At 30.6% G+C, this 18340-nt stretch overlaps 1 protein-coding gene across 1 annotated transcript; it reads left to right on the forward strand.

Moving 5' to 3' along the window:
* The first annotated feature begins 9588 nt into the window (after positions 1 to 9588).
* Positions 9589 to 16778, forward strand: LOC108225320 (sm-like protein LSM5). The gene is made up of 4 exons (XM_017400159.2): positions 9589 to 9745; positions 9869 to 9992; positions 12934 to 13006; positions 16510 to 16778. The coding sequence occupies exons 1-4, from the start codon at positions 9712 to 9714 to the stop codon at positions 16540 to 16542; spliced, it is 264 nt and encodes an 87-aa protein (XP_017255648.1). The 5' UTR covers positions 9589 to 9711; the 3' UTR covers positions 16543 to 16778.
* The last annotated feature ends 1562 nt before the right edge of the window (positions 16779 to 18340 follow it).

Here is an 18340-nt window from a genome sequence, read left to right on the forward strand (position 1 = left end):
GTGTAATTGGTCTTTGTTTTGTAAGAAACACAAGTGTAATTTGCCCAGCATAGTCTAGAAATTTTATAAGGCAAAGCAATAGAAATTGCATCCGTGTAATTATTGTAATATCACAGATTATCTTCAAATATATAGTATCTCAAGTGGAGCTCCAAAAATCCACTTGAATATTTTTAAGACCTGTTGTTCATTTTTAATATTTCAATCAATTATTTATTATCATATATTTATATGTGCATCATTCTGATAAGTCAGAAATTTAAACAAAAAATTTATATAATATTCAATCCCTTTCTACAATCATGAGCATATTTTGGGAATAACAATAAATTTTATGAAATAATAGAAGTGTTCATTATAAAATTTGAAAATATGAAAGTGTTTTTGTAAATTTGAAAATAATTTTATAAATAACATAATATTTTTTTTCTTCCAACTTATTATTTTGTGAACCCTTGACATTTTTTTCAACTAATCTGAATAATTTTAATAATAACAATAGGTATTATTTAGACAATAAAATTTAATCACATTATTATTTTTTAATGATTAAAAGATAAAAGTTATAAAAATGTGTACAAAATTAAGTAGTTTCTGCTGAAATGAAATATACTGAATTGGCCCCAACTATATATAGTCTAATTTTGACAGCTTTAAGCAACCACAAATATTAAAAGCCCTTAATTAAAAAGTGAGTTGACGTAGAAAAATAAAAAATATAAATAATTTGCTGAGAATATGATATTCCAACCATACTCTCCCTTTACACATAATTATAGCTAAAATCCCATGTATGATTATATTTCTCGAACTTCTTACATGCCTGTAAAAAATTTATAAAAACAATTACATGTCATTTATTATAATGTCGAAATAATATATTCTATTAATAACACTCTAACATATTAATAATATATAATTTTTTAAATTATAAATAACCAATATTGATAATATTATCAAAAATGTCTCACAACAGCATAATGTTTTACAAATCTAATTTAGCAAAGTTAACACTCTCATAGTCGCTCACAGGAGGCCGCTTGGGTAACATTTCTGAATACTTTTCCAGTAACGTGGCACACTACACGAATTCACCTAATGTCCGTTGTTGACATTAACCGCTAGAAAAAATCATGTTCATTATTTTACACCATCAGTTTTTAACCAATTTAACCTCGTCAAATATAAACCATCACTTTTTTAACCAATTTAGCCTTTCTTATATTCACTCATTTGAACCCCTCCCTCCCTCTTATTCACATTCAAAAATGGCTCCCCTGAAACTCCTGGCCCTTACCTTCACCATACACTACTTGTTTGCCTTGTCCACCGCCCGGATCAGCATTCCATTGAACATTCAACCCAAAAATGTTATGAGCCGTGACAATTACGTGACCGCCTCTGATCATGTTTCTAAGCCTAGTTTCAAGAGAGCAGTGTTCCTCCCTAGACCAGATCATCAGCCATCCGACCAAGTCCTTAATGTTGAGCTTGAACCTCAAGTGTTTGTCCAACATAAGCACAATGAGCAAAACACAAACCCGACAAAATTCAACAGTGATGATGATCTCAACGACCATAAAGCATCAGATGCAATCACTATTGAGTTGGAAATGGAGAGACCTAATCACATGACACAATTCAAGAACAAAGAACCTGATGATGTTCCTATGAAAGAAGCCCATGATTCTGACCAAGATTTTCCTATGAAAGAAGCCCATGATTCTGACCAAGATCTTGCTCACCATGAATCTGACAGAGATATACCAGCTGTATCGGAAAATACCATTTCTATTGAGACACTCCATCTCAATCCATCTAATTACTTCAGAATTCGTCCCATAAATCGCCATTTCCGCGTGAAACCATCCCTCTTCCGCATCCACCGATGCCGCCACCACCACATGAACCATGTCTACCAAAAAAATCACCAGGTTCCATACGGAAATGACATGAACTTGAACAAAGATGATATTATTTTGGCCGGACAGACTAAGGAACGCTTTGATCCATCCACACTTCACATCACCACTCATTCTGATCCAGAGAAGAGGCCGATGATCCATCAGCATGATGAAGACAAAAATATGATGATGCGGCGTCCATTTAGACAATACATAGCTAGACAAAAACTTAAAAAGAAAGTAGAAGAAGAAATCCAAAAGAGGAAGGAAATGGATGCAAGAAAGCAAGGTGGATTCATGAAAAGTTTCCGCAAATTTCTGAACCAATTTTAAATCTTCATATTCATCTACACCTGAGTATGTATATTATGTTCTTACTATATTTTTGGCTTGTGTAAATAATTTGCATCCAGCATCTACATGAGATGTTGAAGCGCACACAGTTTGTTCCATACAAATAACATATCAGAATATGTAATACCAGTATATGCTTGTATACAGAAAATGCCATTTGAATCTTCAACTTCACATGATATCTTATTATTTCATCTTTCCTGATATTTCCCTCACAAAGATCTAATTCATATTAAGCTCAAGCTTTTTTTAGTTCTAGGATGGCTTAAGAATATAGGTTTTACAACTACCATACTTTTATCTTTTCCGTCACAACCCGAGGTAAAAGTGAATCATCACACAAAACCTCTGATACAACAAAGTTCTCTTGTACAAATGTAGACAACTTAGCAATTTTTATTCCCTTCCTTACATTTTCCATATAAACACTGGATACAGTAATATTTTTTATGACCCTCCTCTTCCAAATTTCGTCTTAAAGTGTATGCGAACTCCCATGTTGAAGAGGCTTATGTGCTCAACTAACACATTTTCTACACCACCAGATGTTTCACTTCCAACTGTTATTCCCGCAAATGGGGAAGATCTTGTTAACCTCCTAATTGTGATGAACTTGCTATAGGGCGATCATAAGCAATTCCATACTCATCCCACCCACTTTTTATAGCTACAAGGTCATCGCCTGTAGAGATGTACGAGTCCTCAATGCAGACATGAGAACTAGAATCTGCATTGTAAGGGGAAAAAATCAATAATGAAAAAAAAAGAACTTGATATTTAATAAAACAAAAATCATCTTATTCGTGCATAAAAAGATGAGCATATACCGTGCATATGCCCTTCTGATTTTAAAATAAGAACTTAAAAATATTACGCATTTATTATGATATAATACTCTCAACTTTAAACCAAGAAATTGTCTGGACAAACAAATGTGTAGTACTCCAGGACCAAAATTCTAGAAAAGCCAAGACTTTGCAATTGTAAGTTCCTTCAACTTCAGTGAACTAAGAGAAACATCCACACCGACAAATGTTTGATGGAATGCAGCTTTACGTAAAGCTAGAGTTCATAGTTAAAAGTTGTTGTGCTGTGGAACTTCTATATACAAGAGTTAGAGTTTTCCTATGTTGTTGCATCTATGATCTATGTGACGAGATATCTACAAATAATATGCATTTCCTACCAACAGCACATGAACACATACTACATTTTAATAATATTGTGCATATCTATCATACTGCATTTTAATAATATTTGACAAAAGACTTTGTAAAATAATGATTTACAAAGTATTGTGCATCATACAGTTTAGGGTCGGTTGATGACCACATGCTTGTACTAATATCCTTTTATTATAATTTAACCTTAATTATTGTGTTTTATTCACATTTTTTCTGTATACAAAATCAATTTATGTATAGTGTATTATGATTACACAGTCATAAAAAATATAGCGTTCAATATCATCCATCATGGTCATGAAGTTACGTTTGTTTACTTGCGAGAATAATAGTAAATTCATCCTCAACGCATTAATACGTCATTTGATGATTCGAAAGATCACTAGTGTTACATATTGGTGAAATAATGGAGCATAATGAAACAATTCGATCTGAATAACTATATGAAAGTTATGTTACCTATACGTGATGAACCATAACGTAATCAAACGGTTATGAATACACATAGTTACTTTTGAATTTTTTTACTAGAGTTTGTCAATTTATTAAACGGATTATAGAGCCAGTTAACTATAATAACTTATTACAAATGTAATATTTGGTCCAAGCATAATTTTCGCAGATTCAGCATTGCAAGTTCTAAGTAGGCTTCAAGATAAAGTAAGAATATATTTGATTTCGACAAAACGACATAAAAAAAACTGAAACATCTTTGCTAGAAGAATTTATAACAAAGAATTTTTTTGTTGAGTCATTCAGATCGTATAACCCAAGGAAGGAAATGGCATAAAAAGGAAGAGTTAAAGGAGAAAAAAAATTATTTCAATGAAATATAACGGGTCAAAGACTTAGAGCAAGTCCAATAGACTAGCTATTTAGATTTTGAAGTTCAAATTTAAGTAATAAGAGTAAAAATATTGCTCCAAGTCTTAGTGACTCCATAAATAACTAATAATATTATTACATTCCTTATTTATAAAAGACGTCTTGCTCTTTTAAGGATTCCTTAACTAATATTTCACAATGTAATTATGAAAATTACTACCTTCCTCTCTATTGTATACGGTACTTAAGGGTGAAAACGAGTCGTATAGATGCAAATTGTAGTATAATCAGATTCGGGTTGAATTTATAAGAAGTCGTTCGAATTTGATCCAGATTTGAATTAAAAATTTTATACTTTGCTTAAGTTCGACTTGAATTCGTATTTAACTCGATTCGTCTCGATTAAGTATCGAATTACTCATTTTATATATCTGGATTCGAATGCGTCTAGAATAAGAATAAAAAATTAAAAAGATTCAAATAAATATTTATAAAACAAAATTGTGATCATTTTGATATATATATATATATATATATATATATATATATATATATATATATAGGGGTAGGATCCTGAGAGAACCCAAATAATTGAGAGAACCAGAGAACTCCTCCATCCACCGTTGATTACAAATCTTAATTTAATACTATTCAAAAATAATATCTTTATAATATCAATCAAATCTAGTGAGACTGAGGGTATTTCTGTACCATCAAAAAACAAGAAATAAATCACAATTTATTACCATATTTATTGAGATTGTTATTTAATGCTTTCATATCTTCCATATCTTTGATTTAATACTTCTATATCTTCTTCTTCTTTTTTTTTCAATTGAAATATGGAAGTTATATATAATGCTCTATATTTTTCATATTCTTCTCTTAAATGAAATATGGAAAAATACTTATTGATATTCATTGGTAAAATATTTCCATTACTTACTATTTCTAGATTCCATAAAAGCTTTAAAATATTAGGAGACTTTGTAAAAAATATTCGGAGATATTTTGTAATATATTTTCATTATTTATTATTTTACTAAGATTCTTTAAGTTTTTTATTCGTATTTATTGAGATTTTTTATTTAATGCTTTCATATCTTTCGTATCTTTGATTTAATGCTTCTATATCTTCTGTATTTTTTCTCAATTGAAATATGAAAGTTATATATAATGCTCCATATTTTTCATATTCTTCTTTTAATTAAAATATGAAAAAACACTTAACGGAATCTTAGTAAAATATCTTCATTACTATTTCCAAATTTCGTACAAGATTAAAAATATTAGAAGATTTTGTAAAAAAATATTCGGAGATGTTTTGTAAAATCTTTACATTATTTATTCTTTTACTAAGATTCTTATAAGCATTTTATCCATAATAAAATATATTTCATTAGGTGTTTCATTTAGCTGGTTATATATAATATATTATGTATATCTATATATAATATGATTTTCCTATGTGTTTTTTAAAGTAAATTTTAATTTAATAAAATTTAATTTAGTGATACATTACTTACGATTCAACTAATTGATGTATTAAATTTTCTATATACGATTCTGCTAATTGATACATTAAAAATACTTATTCTTTATTATAGAATACTTAATTAAGGTATATTCTACTAATTTTCTTATTCTTTACTAATTTTCTATATACGATTCTACTAATTGATGCATTATATACTTATTCTTTAATAACAATATTAAAATTATAATAAGGATTCCAATAACAATACAGAAATCATTATCATTTTTTAAATTATGTGATTAAATGTATTTTAAAAGGTACATTAAGATTCTACTAAAAAATTTATTAGATGAGTCGTTATTTGATCATATATATTATATAATTTTGTTATGTGATCTATTCAAAATTTTATTTAAATTAAAATCATTTAGAGATACATTAATGAATTTGGATTCCAGATTCTGTAATAATCTATAAATGGTAATATTTGATTGGCAGATAAAAAGATGCAAGATGCCATATTTAAAAGATTTCGAAATAATAACATTTTTGTTGTGTTCCAAAATGCCCTTGATCAATAGATTTTTTAAGATATTCTGATTGAAATAATAAAAGGCAGTATACAAATGTTATCCAAAAATCAATGGCTCTAAGGAGAGTTCTCTCGGTTCTCTTGATAGTGAGGTTCTCTCTCGAACCTTACTATATATATATATATATATATATATATATATATATATATATATATATATATATATATATGCAATTACTCAAATACAAACCACCGAAATAAAAACTAAAATACAAACCAAGAGAAGCCATACCTAAATGACATCATCCCCCCTATATGTCATCACCCACCGCTATATGTCATCACCCACCTAGGGTCCACCCTCGCCTTCAGTCATTCCACTCGGGGCCCGCTAGGGGCTTGCCAAGGCTCCTCACAAGCCCTGGACAGGCTCTAAACAACCTTAAGAGCCAAAACTTGGCCCTACCATGGTCCCGCTAGGCCCCGCCCCGACCCTGTGAGGTCCCACTTAGACCCCGTCTAAGCCCATCTCGGGGTCCATCCCCGACCCCAAAATCCTTACCATTCTAGTTAATCGCCTTGGTTTGTATTTAGTTTGTAGTTTAGTAGTTTGTATTGGAGTAGGACCCTACACACACACGCGCACACACGCGCGCGCGCACAGATACACACACATAGATATATTACATGTAATATATTTATCATGAACATAATTTAGAGTTTGAATCGAATATTTTTAATAAATACATTATTAAGTAATCCTAAATCTAGAAATATGATCAAACATCAGAGTAGTGAGTTTCGACTCAATATTCATCCAAATATGAAATAATATTTGAAATTGCTCATTTTTTATATACAAATTATATTTATTATTAGCGAGTCGAATCTGAATTGCTTGGATTCGTTTTCAGGCCTATTGGTACTTTAATCGAAGGAATGAAATTTCAGTAATAAAATATTGAATTAAGAGAGATTATAAATAATATTGTTGACGATAAAATTACTTATCAATATTTTAAATAATTAGAAACTAAATTTTTATTTTTTATTTATGGATATTTTTTGGAGAGTGTGTTAAGACAATATTGAATTTACTCTCAAACAAAAATTATCGAACAAATTATAAATTTTTTATTGAACTTCATTGAATTTACTATAATTCTTAAACAAGTATCGAACTAAAATTACTTATTTAATCCATAATTTCATAATTCACCATGTAACGGCCCCCTTTTAGTGTATTAAAAAAAATAAACCAAACCAAACAGACCCAGTATAAACCGCTTAGAGCGGTGTCTGGGGAGGGTAAGATATACGCAGTCCTGCCCCTATCCTAAAAACGAATAAGAAGACTCTTTCCGTAAAAACCCCTGACTTAGTGTATAACATATAAGATAGTGTGTGATATATTTGAGACGGTACCTTAACCCATGGTATTATTCACACGGGACTTACCCGAAAGACGTGACCTTGGCCGGAAGACAACGATTACCAATCTCGTAGGAAATCAAAAGTGATTGTCGGAAGTCACTTTTACCCGAAATAAAATTACCCCAGTATCAACGTGAGATCGCTGTATCAATGCTTAAACCACAAAAACCAACCAGTGCAAATGGCGCCAAAATAGTAACGCGCAAGAGAAATCAATTTCTGCCGCGCGATCCTCACGGAGCCATGGTTAAAAAGTACAAAATATTTGCAACAATTGCATACTAAATTGCGATGGACGAAATTTTGACAATTGTAAAAATTCTACTATTTTGAATATTGAAAATTGTGCACCAACTATATGTATGAAATAGCAACCCCGAGAAAGCCGAATAATCTTTTTGTATTTGATCAAATTATCTTGCCAGAGAAGACGATAGCGATTAGAAATCATTGGGATTGTACTGTGTGCATGTGTGTAATGTCTATATATATATATACACACACACACACGTGGAAAGAGGATAGAGAAACGAAGAAATGAGAGAGGGGACAAAAGTGATGTACTAATAAAGACAAAGTATATGTTGTTAAATTGTTAAACAAGAATATGCGATTGACAATTTGTACAGAAAACGACTGCATTTGCAGGTTTTCTACTGTTGTAAAACAGAGGAATTGAATTTACTCTATCTTCCACTAATTAAAAAAATATATTAGTCAATAATGGAGTTACATTTTTTATTTTGTTATTAAGATGTAAGATAATTAAGAGAGATTATAATTTAGCAAAAAGAAAAATAAAAAATTTAAGAGAGATTAGGGCCCTGTTTGGGAATTAGCGGTTAGCGGTTAGTTGTTCGCGGATCGAATTAGCTGTTTTGACTAACTGATTGAATTAGATGTTTTGACTAGCGGATTGAATTAGCTGTTTATCGTAAAACTGTTTGGTAAATAGCTGATTGATTAGCTTTTTCTGACACAAACCAAAACCGCTAATCCAAAAAGCTCCTCAAAGTAGCTTTTTTAAAATTAGTTTTTTTGGATATAAACTTCTATTTCAATCCGCTAACTACCAAACACTAATATCAGCTTATTTCAGTGGTCAAATCTCTAAAACACCTCAAACCTCTAATTTTGCCCCAAACCTCTAACTTCCAAATAGGGCCTAGGTGTAATTTAGTTAAAGGAAAACTAAATTAAAATTTTAAAGACACTCATATTGTGTTTGGTTGGGGAGAATAGAATGGAATGGAATGAGTAAAAATTCTTCAAACTAATAAATATATGAAGAAAGTTTTGAAATTTTTTTTGAGGAAGTGCAAAATTGTTATGATGAGATTTGAGAAGAAATTGAGGATGCGAGAGAATGGAGCATTCTATCTCAAATTGTAGGTGTGATATCTACCACATGATGTAAGGAATGAAATGGAGGAAAGAATGACATTTCTTAAAAATTGTCCATAAGATAGTTCATTTTTCATTCCATTCTTTCCGGAATCATTCATCCCAACCAAACACAACATCAAGACTTCGGAAGTGACTCATTTAGGGTTTGTTTGGGATTGCTGTTACAAATTGTTGTGCTGTCAGAAAAAGTGCTGGTAAAAAAAATGTTGTTGTAGAAATCAGATAATTGTTTGATAATTTTTTTGATATGTGCTTATTTTGAGTCATACTATAAAAAAATTAATGTTTTTGGTGAGATTTGATATTGAAATCTATAACAGCTTTCTACAAAAGCTGAAAAGCAGCTTTTTTTCAAAAGTATGGGAAGACCTACTTTTTCTAAAAGCAGTTTTTCAGTCAAAAGCTGCTATTCAGAAAAGTTACTTTTAGATTTACCAAACAGGTTTCCACCTGCTTTTCAGCAAAAAGCTGCTGTTAATGTCTACAACAGCAACGCCAAACAATACCTTAAAACTTTACGCATAGCCAACAAAAAAACAGCAGAAAGATCGATTTTTTACATACAATATACACACAAAACTAATTGTCAGAGCTATGGCTAACAACCCTTCACAGCTTCTCCCTTCAGGTTACTTGTATACACGCCTCTTATTATTTACATATATGTTTTGTATCTCTAAATTTATTTTCAAGAAAGTTGTATTTTAATTTGTGTTTTCTTCAATTGGGGTTTGTAATCAATGGAGAACAGAGCTAATAGATCGATGTATTGGGTCAAAGATTTGGGTGATAATGAAAGGAGACAAGGAACTTGTTGGAACTCTCAGAGGTTTTGATGTTTATGTCAACATGGTTCTTGAAGATGTTACTGAATAGTAAGTACTATAAGCCCTTTTTTGTATTTTTATGAAAGGGTTTCAAGAATTTTGTTTTTGTTGATTATGTCTTGCTTTGATTGTAAAGTTTGGGACTTTAAGGTAAGTAAGAATTTGGGCTTGTTTCGGTTTTTCTATTAGTTGGATGAAAGTGTTTAGTACTGATAAGTGTTGAAATTGGTTTGCTAGAGGAGCATTGAATATGTTATTGCGATTTTGATTAGTTAATTAAGAGGCTGATAAATGAACTATCCGTTAGTTACTTCATTGGTTTTATGCTTGTTCTGATATATTGTGGATGAGGGAAATTCTTAATCTAGTGTCCCTGTTTTTTAGTTCTAGAAACTGTGTTATTAATATAATAAATAATCTATAGTGGATTAAGCACTCAGAGTCTCTTACAATTTGGCAATTGGATGTTGCATATGAGGGTGTTTACTTGGATAGTTGATTTTGCGAACTAGCAGTAATTGAGCCCTTCATATTCCTCGCTATATTTTCAAGACCTTAAATTGAAAGACTTAGTTTGAGAAGTAGTGCGGGCAAGTTCTAGTTACTCTTGTGCCATTTTGATAAAGTTGGTTTCTTCTAATTTGTGTAATCATCTGGTAGTTTACTTGTTATTTTATTAGTTTTCTCGGGAGTTGTGAAATTGTGGTATGTTTTCTATAATGGTAAATGAGTATGCTACCCTGAAATTTTTGTTACGAACCAACTGAAATCATAAAATACACACTTAAAGAGATATGCTTTGTGACTTAAAAGTCTATGACCCTACAACACATAACCATCCCTCCCCAGTTCACACTCTAGTAGAAACAGAATCTGCTAGAGCAGCAGGTAGCAAAAACCCAACACAAAGCACAAAATGTTACAACACACTGCATAAACTTCTAGCAGCTGTATCTCTTTAGCTTATTGAGCTGTGTAGCTGCTCATTAAAAGATGTCCTTTTGATTGTACAACTAATTTTATCACATATATAAATTAGTTTTTCCAGATATGTAACAGTTGTGAGGAACATAACTGGCTAATCTTCATCCTCTTCGACCTATATATTGTTAGAGGTGACAGGCTAATCTTCACATATTGGTTTTATATTGCATCTTGATCTGGGAAAAGTCACTATTGATCTCTGTATGTTGATTTCTATAGAATATAGATTAACTGAAAGTCTGAGATACCGGTGTCGAACAGTAAGCATGTTCAACTTTAGCTTTAGGCGTTCCCACATTTGGTTAACTCTATATCTGAACAGAATTATAACTAATCTGATCTTCAGTTAATAAAATTATGACCGGATCCAATTCCTATAGTAAAGCTCTCTTGACTTCTAGGTGAAAGTGGCTGTTGACAATCTGAATTTCACTTGTAGATAGAGACAAAGGACCAAAGTGGTTAAAACATGTGTATTTACATTCTATTTAGCTGGTGTGCAACAGAAACTGCTTGCTAAGTGGCTCAGAAGTACTAAGCCTAATCCACATACAGATTCACTCCTACAATTATTATAGGCAAAACATTAGGCGGTCACAATCTGTGTCGCTTGGTGTTCAAACAAGAACAAAAACTGCTGCCCAAGTGGCTATAAGCACAAAAACTGTAGCATTTAACCTCATATAAAGAGATAGGGCAGAGCAAACGGTCGGTTCGGTCGAAAACCGAACCGAACCGAAAAAACCGAAAACCGAACTTTTATATTTTTGAAAACTGAACCGAAAACCGAACTTTTATATTTTTGAAAACCGAACTTTTATATTTTTGAAAACTTAGACTATGATCTTAAGCTCCCATGGTCAAGATGTACAGATCCATCTCATTAACAGAAACACTACAAGCATGACCACATACCTTACTCATGTATATATAACAACAATGATGTGGTTTAAAATTGGGTCGTTTTAAAAAAATAGCAAATGTTTAAACCAGTCCATACCTCGTGGTCTCTTGAGTAGTCAAGCAATTTGATAAGCGTTCTTAGTTTTTCTCTAGGTACCTGGGGTTCTACTAAGCTTGTCTTGGTTGTCGGTTACATTATTTCATTCTATATTAATTTAAGGATGTGCATTTGAAGTTTTGAACTAAACATTATTTAATCCAACTTTTTTCCAACCAAATACTCTTGTTCTCTCAGTTTGCTCTCAAGAGCACCTTTTAAAGATGTTTTATTTATTATCAAAAGAAATAAAGTTTTTAGATAAGAAATTTGCAAGGAATTCAAGTGAGCCATCAACATTGTTGACTTTTTAACGGAAGGGCAAAACTGGAAATAAGGGTTAGAAGTATGTGGGGGGGGGGGGGGGTATTTAAGAGAAAAGGAGAGGGTTAGAAGGGTATCAAACAGTTTAGTAAGTAATATTCTCTTTTATTTTGGAGGCCACCTCTCCGGCCCACTTGAATTCCTTGCAAATATCATATTACATCATGGGAGTAACATATAGAGCAGTTGGCTTTTGATGTTACTTGCGATGTATATGCCCCTAATCGAGGCCTCAAGCTTTTAAAACATAAAAACATCTGGACTGATACGTTAAATTTGGACGAACATACTTTTTTTGATACATGACTGGTTGTTACAGTTCTATGGATAGTTCTTAGAGGAATAAATTTCAGTTTCAGTACTTATTGGCCTTTTGCTGTTTTAGTGGAGTAAGTGGGAAAGCGATTTTTCTAGAAACCCTACCTTACTAGCTCTGTTTTCTTTGCTGTTGTCGAGAGTAAAAGGGGATGACTTTCATATGCAATTACTATACATTTATTTCAATCTTTATGATTCGTTTTGTGATTGTTTCAAAAGCAGTTATGTTCTGTATAGTTTTCTCCTATTGTTTTACCTTTTTGATTGATTCACTGAAAATGTGATTTAGTACATTTGTTTCGCTGTACTGCTTTGTATTGTTTGTGGTCTTTCCATTTCCTTACTACTATTTCCTGGATACAGTGAATTCACTGCTGAAGGGCGTAGAGTGACAAAGCTCGACCAGATCTTGCTTAATGGAAACAACATTGCGATTGTAAGTGTTTGAATAACTGATTGTTCATTTTCACGAGCGTGAGCAATTATCTTTGAGACTAGCATTTAGTTTTTTAAATATAAAAATAATTTGTTAACATATATATTCAAGTATAAATTATTTATACATCATTTATATAATTTTATAACAAATATATAGGTATAATTTTAAGAAAATAATATTGTTTCTTAAGTTTTCTAGATATAATAAACTATAAATGAACCACTTATTATGATAAATAAAATATATAATAAATCATATTTTTTTCAATCAAATCAAATGTCAAGAGTATACATGTTATTGGATCAGAAATCATATCCTCAATCTTAATTTCGGAATCCAAAATTTTTATAATATGTATTCAGTATCCTCGACTTTCGTTCGAACAGAATTAAAGTTCCTTGCACAGATTTGCAGAAAAATCTAAATATATTCAATTAATCAATTATACAATATAATAAATTTTAATATTATGCATCTCCTGATATTACTTCTTATTATTCTATTATATTCAGACAATTTTATTAACATTTATACATAATATTATGAACATTTTTTAAAATACCTATATTAAATAATCATATTACTTTTCAATGAAATCACATGCTAAGATTATATATATATATGTGTGTATATATATTATATTTAGGGATCAGGTTATTCGATTAGGATTGAGATCTCGGTTCGCAATTTCAAGTAGTCAAAATTTTTGCACTATATATTCAGTATTCTTTGATTTTCGAATCTGTCCCAATATTAATTAAGTATAAATTTTCTTCTCCATCTCCGTTCGAACAGAATTAAAATCCCCGAAGAGATTTGAGAAATTTTTAAATATTTTACAATTAATCATTATATGGTTGAATACATTTTTAAATTAATTAATTAATTAATCAAATATAAATTAACATTTAATTATTCTATGACTAAGAAATAAACATAAAATTATCATTAATAAATCATATTACAATATGAAATAATAAAAATTAAAAAAATAATATTAATAATTGATATAAAATTATATTGATTTTAATTATTTATATGATATTTGTATATAATTTTTTTATAATATAAATAATGATTGGGAAGGGAGACAAAGAATGAATAAAGCATCATGAAATTATAGAATGCACCCCCAAATATCAGTATTCATTATTTTATTATAATTTTAGTTATAATTACGCATAATTTTATGTGTATATACATGATTAGCCTTTGTAGCCATATTTTAGATAATTTGTACGCAGTTAACTTATATATAAAATAATATAAATTATTAGATTTAACAGAGCACAACCGTAAAAGTATAAATTTTTAAAAGTTCATTTATGAATATAATGAAAATTTTATCTTAGTAGATTAAAAAAAAAATCATTGTGAGATTTTCGAAAATAGTCATTATAAATATTACCTTATGCTGATTTTATATTATTCATCTCATAAAATTATAGGTTTACACTTATAAAAATGTTGATTAAATTAGATGAAATACAAATATTTTAGTTTTTAAATTTATATATTTTACAACTATACGTAACATTTCAGATTTGATATTCAATTTTGCTTTTAAATCGTATCATATACAGTACTAAGTTTTAGGTAGCTTAAAATACACACTAATTTCTACATACTCCTTTCATTCATGTGGTTGGGTTTCGGAAGAAAATATCAAAATTGTGAATTTATTTGAATATTAACTTTAAATATGAATTTATATTATATATAGATTAGTGTATTAATAATAATTAGGTAGTTATTAAGTCACATTTAACTTAATTCTATTTAAAATATAAAAAAGAGAAGAATATAATAAAATTAAATAATAATGATATATGATAAAATTGTATTCATAATTAATCCAAATTCATATTTAATAAAGTATATATTAATTTTTGTCCAACTCATCATTCACTCATAATCTTATGTATTCGAAAATATTTAATTTCTATATGGCTAACACTTGAGAATTAACTTAGGAAATTGATTATGATTGGTATAAAATTTAGGTTCAAGGTAATAAATAAAATTAGATTTAAAATTTAGTTATAATTTGCGATTAGCTAAAAATAAATAAAAATTGATTAAAAATAAATCAAAACTGAATAAAAACAAATCAAAAATTATTGATTGGTTAAATAAATATTAAATATTGTTGACATTTAATTTGCATAATGTTAAGATTTTATGTGTTGGTTAAAATTTATATAAAATGATAGACGAAGAATACATTGATGGTTGAAAATAAAATTTTGACAGAATAAATATAATTGGTCTAAAATTCAGTTGTTACCTCTAAATATGATTTTTATAAAATTTAGTTTCGAAAAAACTAATATAACTCGTGTAAAATTTAGATGTCAAGGAATTGATAGGGTTGGTTTAAAATTCAGGTGCTAAAACAAAAATTCAGAGAATGAATATGATTGGTATAAAATTTTGTTGTACTATCTAAATTTTTGTGTGATTTTGTTGCGTGATTGATTTATAGTGTTAGTTTTTATTGATTGGTGTTTTGGTGAATCTTGATTTTAGATTTTTATATTCAGGGCTTTTTCGTAGGATGAAGATAGAACTTTAGTTGAGCAGTGGTTGGAAAGCCTAAAGAAAAGAAAAATTGTCGATCGATGCTTCAAAAATTGGATTGATTAATTTATAATTAACTTATATATGGTTAATATTTTGATTAAAATTTAATTAATAAAGTTAAAGAAATAATATTATTGGTATAAAATTTAGGAGCAGTTTTTGATTGGTCCTAAAATATTTTTCTTTGATTGATTAACTAAGACCTTGGTTAAAATTTAATAGAAAGATAGTTGGAGAAGGAATATAATGTTCTAAAATTTAGGAGTGACTTTTTTTTGATTGGTTAACGGGAGACCCTGGTTATGAAAGGAAAGTCGGAGGAGAAATATTATTGGTTATGAAAGGAAAGTCGGAGGAGAAATATTATTGGTCTAAAATTTAGGAGTGATTTCTGATTGGTGCTAAAATAATTCCTTTTTTCTGATTGGTCAACTGGGTGCCTGGTTAAAATTTAATAGAAGGAAAGTTGGAGGAGGAATATCATTGGTCTAAAATTTAGAAATGGCTTCTTATTGGTTCTAAAATAATTCCTCTTTTCTGATTGGTTAACTGAAGACTGTGGTAGACTCAGGTATTATAATATAGGATATTCATATATTCTTCCATATTGTCAAGTACATTCTATTCATGCATATAGCTTTATAAATTCTCATTAAGCCAGCGATCAGAATTTATAGACCATAATACTTTATTGAACTATTGGATTAATAGAACAATGGATCTAGGTTTCTAGCTCCATAATGCCCTTGACCTTAGGCAAATTGAATTTTCCTTTTCCCAGCAGTCAGTTATGTAAATTAATTTTAAATGGTAACAACTGCTTTGTTATTGATTGGTAATGCAATATATAGTTCACAACAAAATACATTACAATTTAGACACCTCAAGTTGCTACTAATATGTTCCTTATCATACAGCTGGTCCCTGGTGGTTCCCCTGATCCAGAATGAGTGGTGGCTCGTGCGCACATTTATCTTCCAGAATAGCCCGTGTTATTTTCAGGGCAGCAATTTTAGGGAATGTGGTTTACCTTAACTTGGTATGCTTGCTTGCTTGTAGAAGATGGATGAATTAGTAAACACATTTTTTAAGCTTATTTTATTCTACACATCTTAAATCAAACACTTAGAATCCTCCCCTGTAATATGAGTTCTTTCTTGAATTTAGACACTTGTTATTTTCCCTCGCTTTCTATTTTAATTTTGCTTATATAAGAAATTGTACGACTTGTTGCTCTTCTTCTGGAGATCAGTAAGAAGAGTTACTTAGCACCTTTAGCCAATGGAAGCTCCCCCAACGAGATTGGTGAAAGGTTAGGGGGGTTGTCAATCACATTAAGGAACTACTTTGATTGGATCAAGTAGGATCTCATCCCATGAAGTCTCTATATGAGATTGGTGAAAGGTTAGGGTTGAGGATCTCACTAAGTCGACTGTTCGACGCCCGGGGAAGGCCCCCGAAAGAACCATTCCCAGTCTGTTCTCCAGCCGGCACGCGACAACTTGCTTTCGCCGCGGGAGCAGCTAAAGCCATCCATCGGCAGTCGACGGGTTTGGGACTGGGACCCCTGTGCTCAGCCCTGAGAGCCAATCCTTTTCCCAAAATTTACAGATCTATTTTGCCGACTTCCCTTGCCTACGTGTAACCAGGACCCAGAAACAATCGACCATATGACTTAAACTGCTTATTTTCCAAAGATTGTTAGAGTTGCTGGGAGGGAAGTAATGTCAATTTGGATTCCTTCATAGACTGGCTCTCATCCACGGACGACAGTTGGGACATGAACTTGAGACAGGGAGCAGTCATGCTTTGTTGGGCTATATGGAAGTGCGGGAATGATTTAGCCTAGTACAGGAGTTGTAGAAGTGGTGGCATTATCGAAAGTGGTCCTCAATTAATGGAAATATGCTCAAGACAAAACCTTTGATCCTTTCCTAGGTCATTTGACCAATGAGGATGGCGACGAGAAATGAACTGTACCAGGTAATAATATGATTAAGGTGAATTGTAATGCCGTAATTTTTGGAGCAACTAACTGCTACAGCTATGCTTTTGCGCAAGAAACCATAAAAGGGAGGTAGTGGAAGCCAGATCAAGATTTTGTTAGGTAACATAGCTCCGGAGAATGCAGAAGCTATAGTAGTAAAGGAATCTCTTAGCTGAATCAAAGAACAACGCGTCAACAATATGCTGGTGGAAACAGATTGCCTTGTAGTAGTGCAAGCAATCAGGAGCTCTGTTGTTCCTCTTTTATACTTCGGCAGACTCTTAAATGAATGTAAATCTCTATTGGCCGAGTTGAATAAAGAAATGTTCTTGTTAAGTTTGTTAAACGGTTTGGGAATATGGTAGCACACTTCTTGGCTAAGGTTACCAATTCTGTAACTAATCATATTTGGCGTGTGAATGATAATCTCTCAGAGTTCATTGATGTATTGCTGAATAATTTGACTTATGCATAAAATCATCATTCGTTTGACAAAAAAAATTAAAAATGTATTATTAAAATTTTCATAATAAATATAAAAATACTTCTCACAAAATATGTTGATACTAAAAAAATGAAATTATTTAATCCCAAAAATTATTTGAAACTCTTAATAATTTAAAGTAAAGTTAAATCAAAAAATATATATGTGGAGTTCATTCAACAATTTTTGTTCACATATTAAATTTTATAGCTAAACGTTCGGGAAACATTACATTAGGATTTTATTATAAATTTTATTGCATAAAGGTCTCGTATTA

Source organism: Daucus carota, chromosome 6 (genome assembly GCF_001625215.2).
Source record: "Daucus carota subsp. sativus chromosome 6, DH1 v3.0, whole genome shotgun sequence".
NCBI lineage: Eukaryota > Viridiplantae > Streptophyta > Magnoliopsida > Apiales > Apiaceae > Daucus > Daucus carota.

Coding starts and splice junctions, on each gene's coding strand:
- LOC108225320 (XM_017400159.2), top strand. CDS start 9,712: ATGGCTAACAACCCTTCACAGCTTCTCCCTTCAG. Junction 9,993..12,933: donor CTTGAAGATGTTACTGAATA/GTAAGTACTATA, acceptor TCCTGGATACAG/TGAATTCACTGCTGAAGGGC. Junction 13,007..16,509: donor ATGGAAACAACATTGCGATT/GTAAGTGTTTGA, acceptor CTTATCATACAG/CTGGTCCCTGGTGGTTCCCC.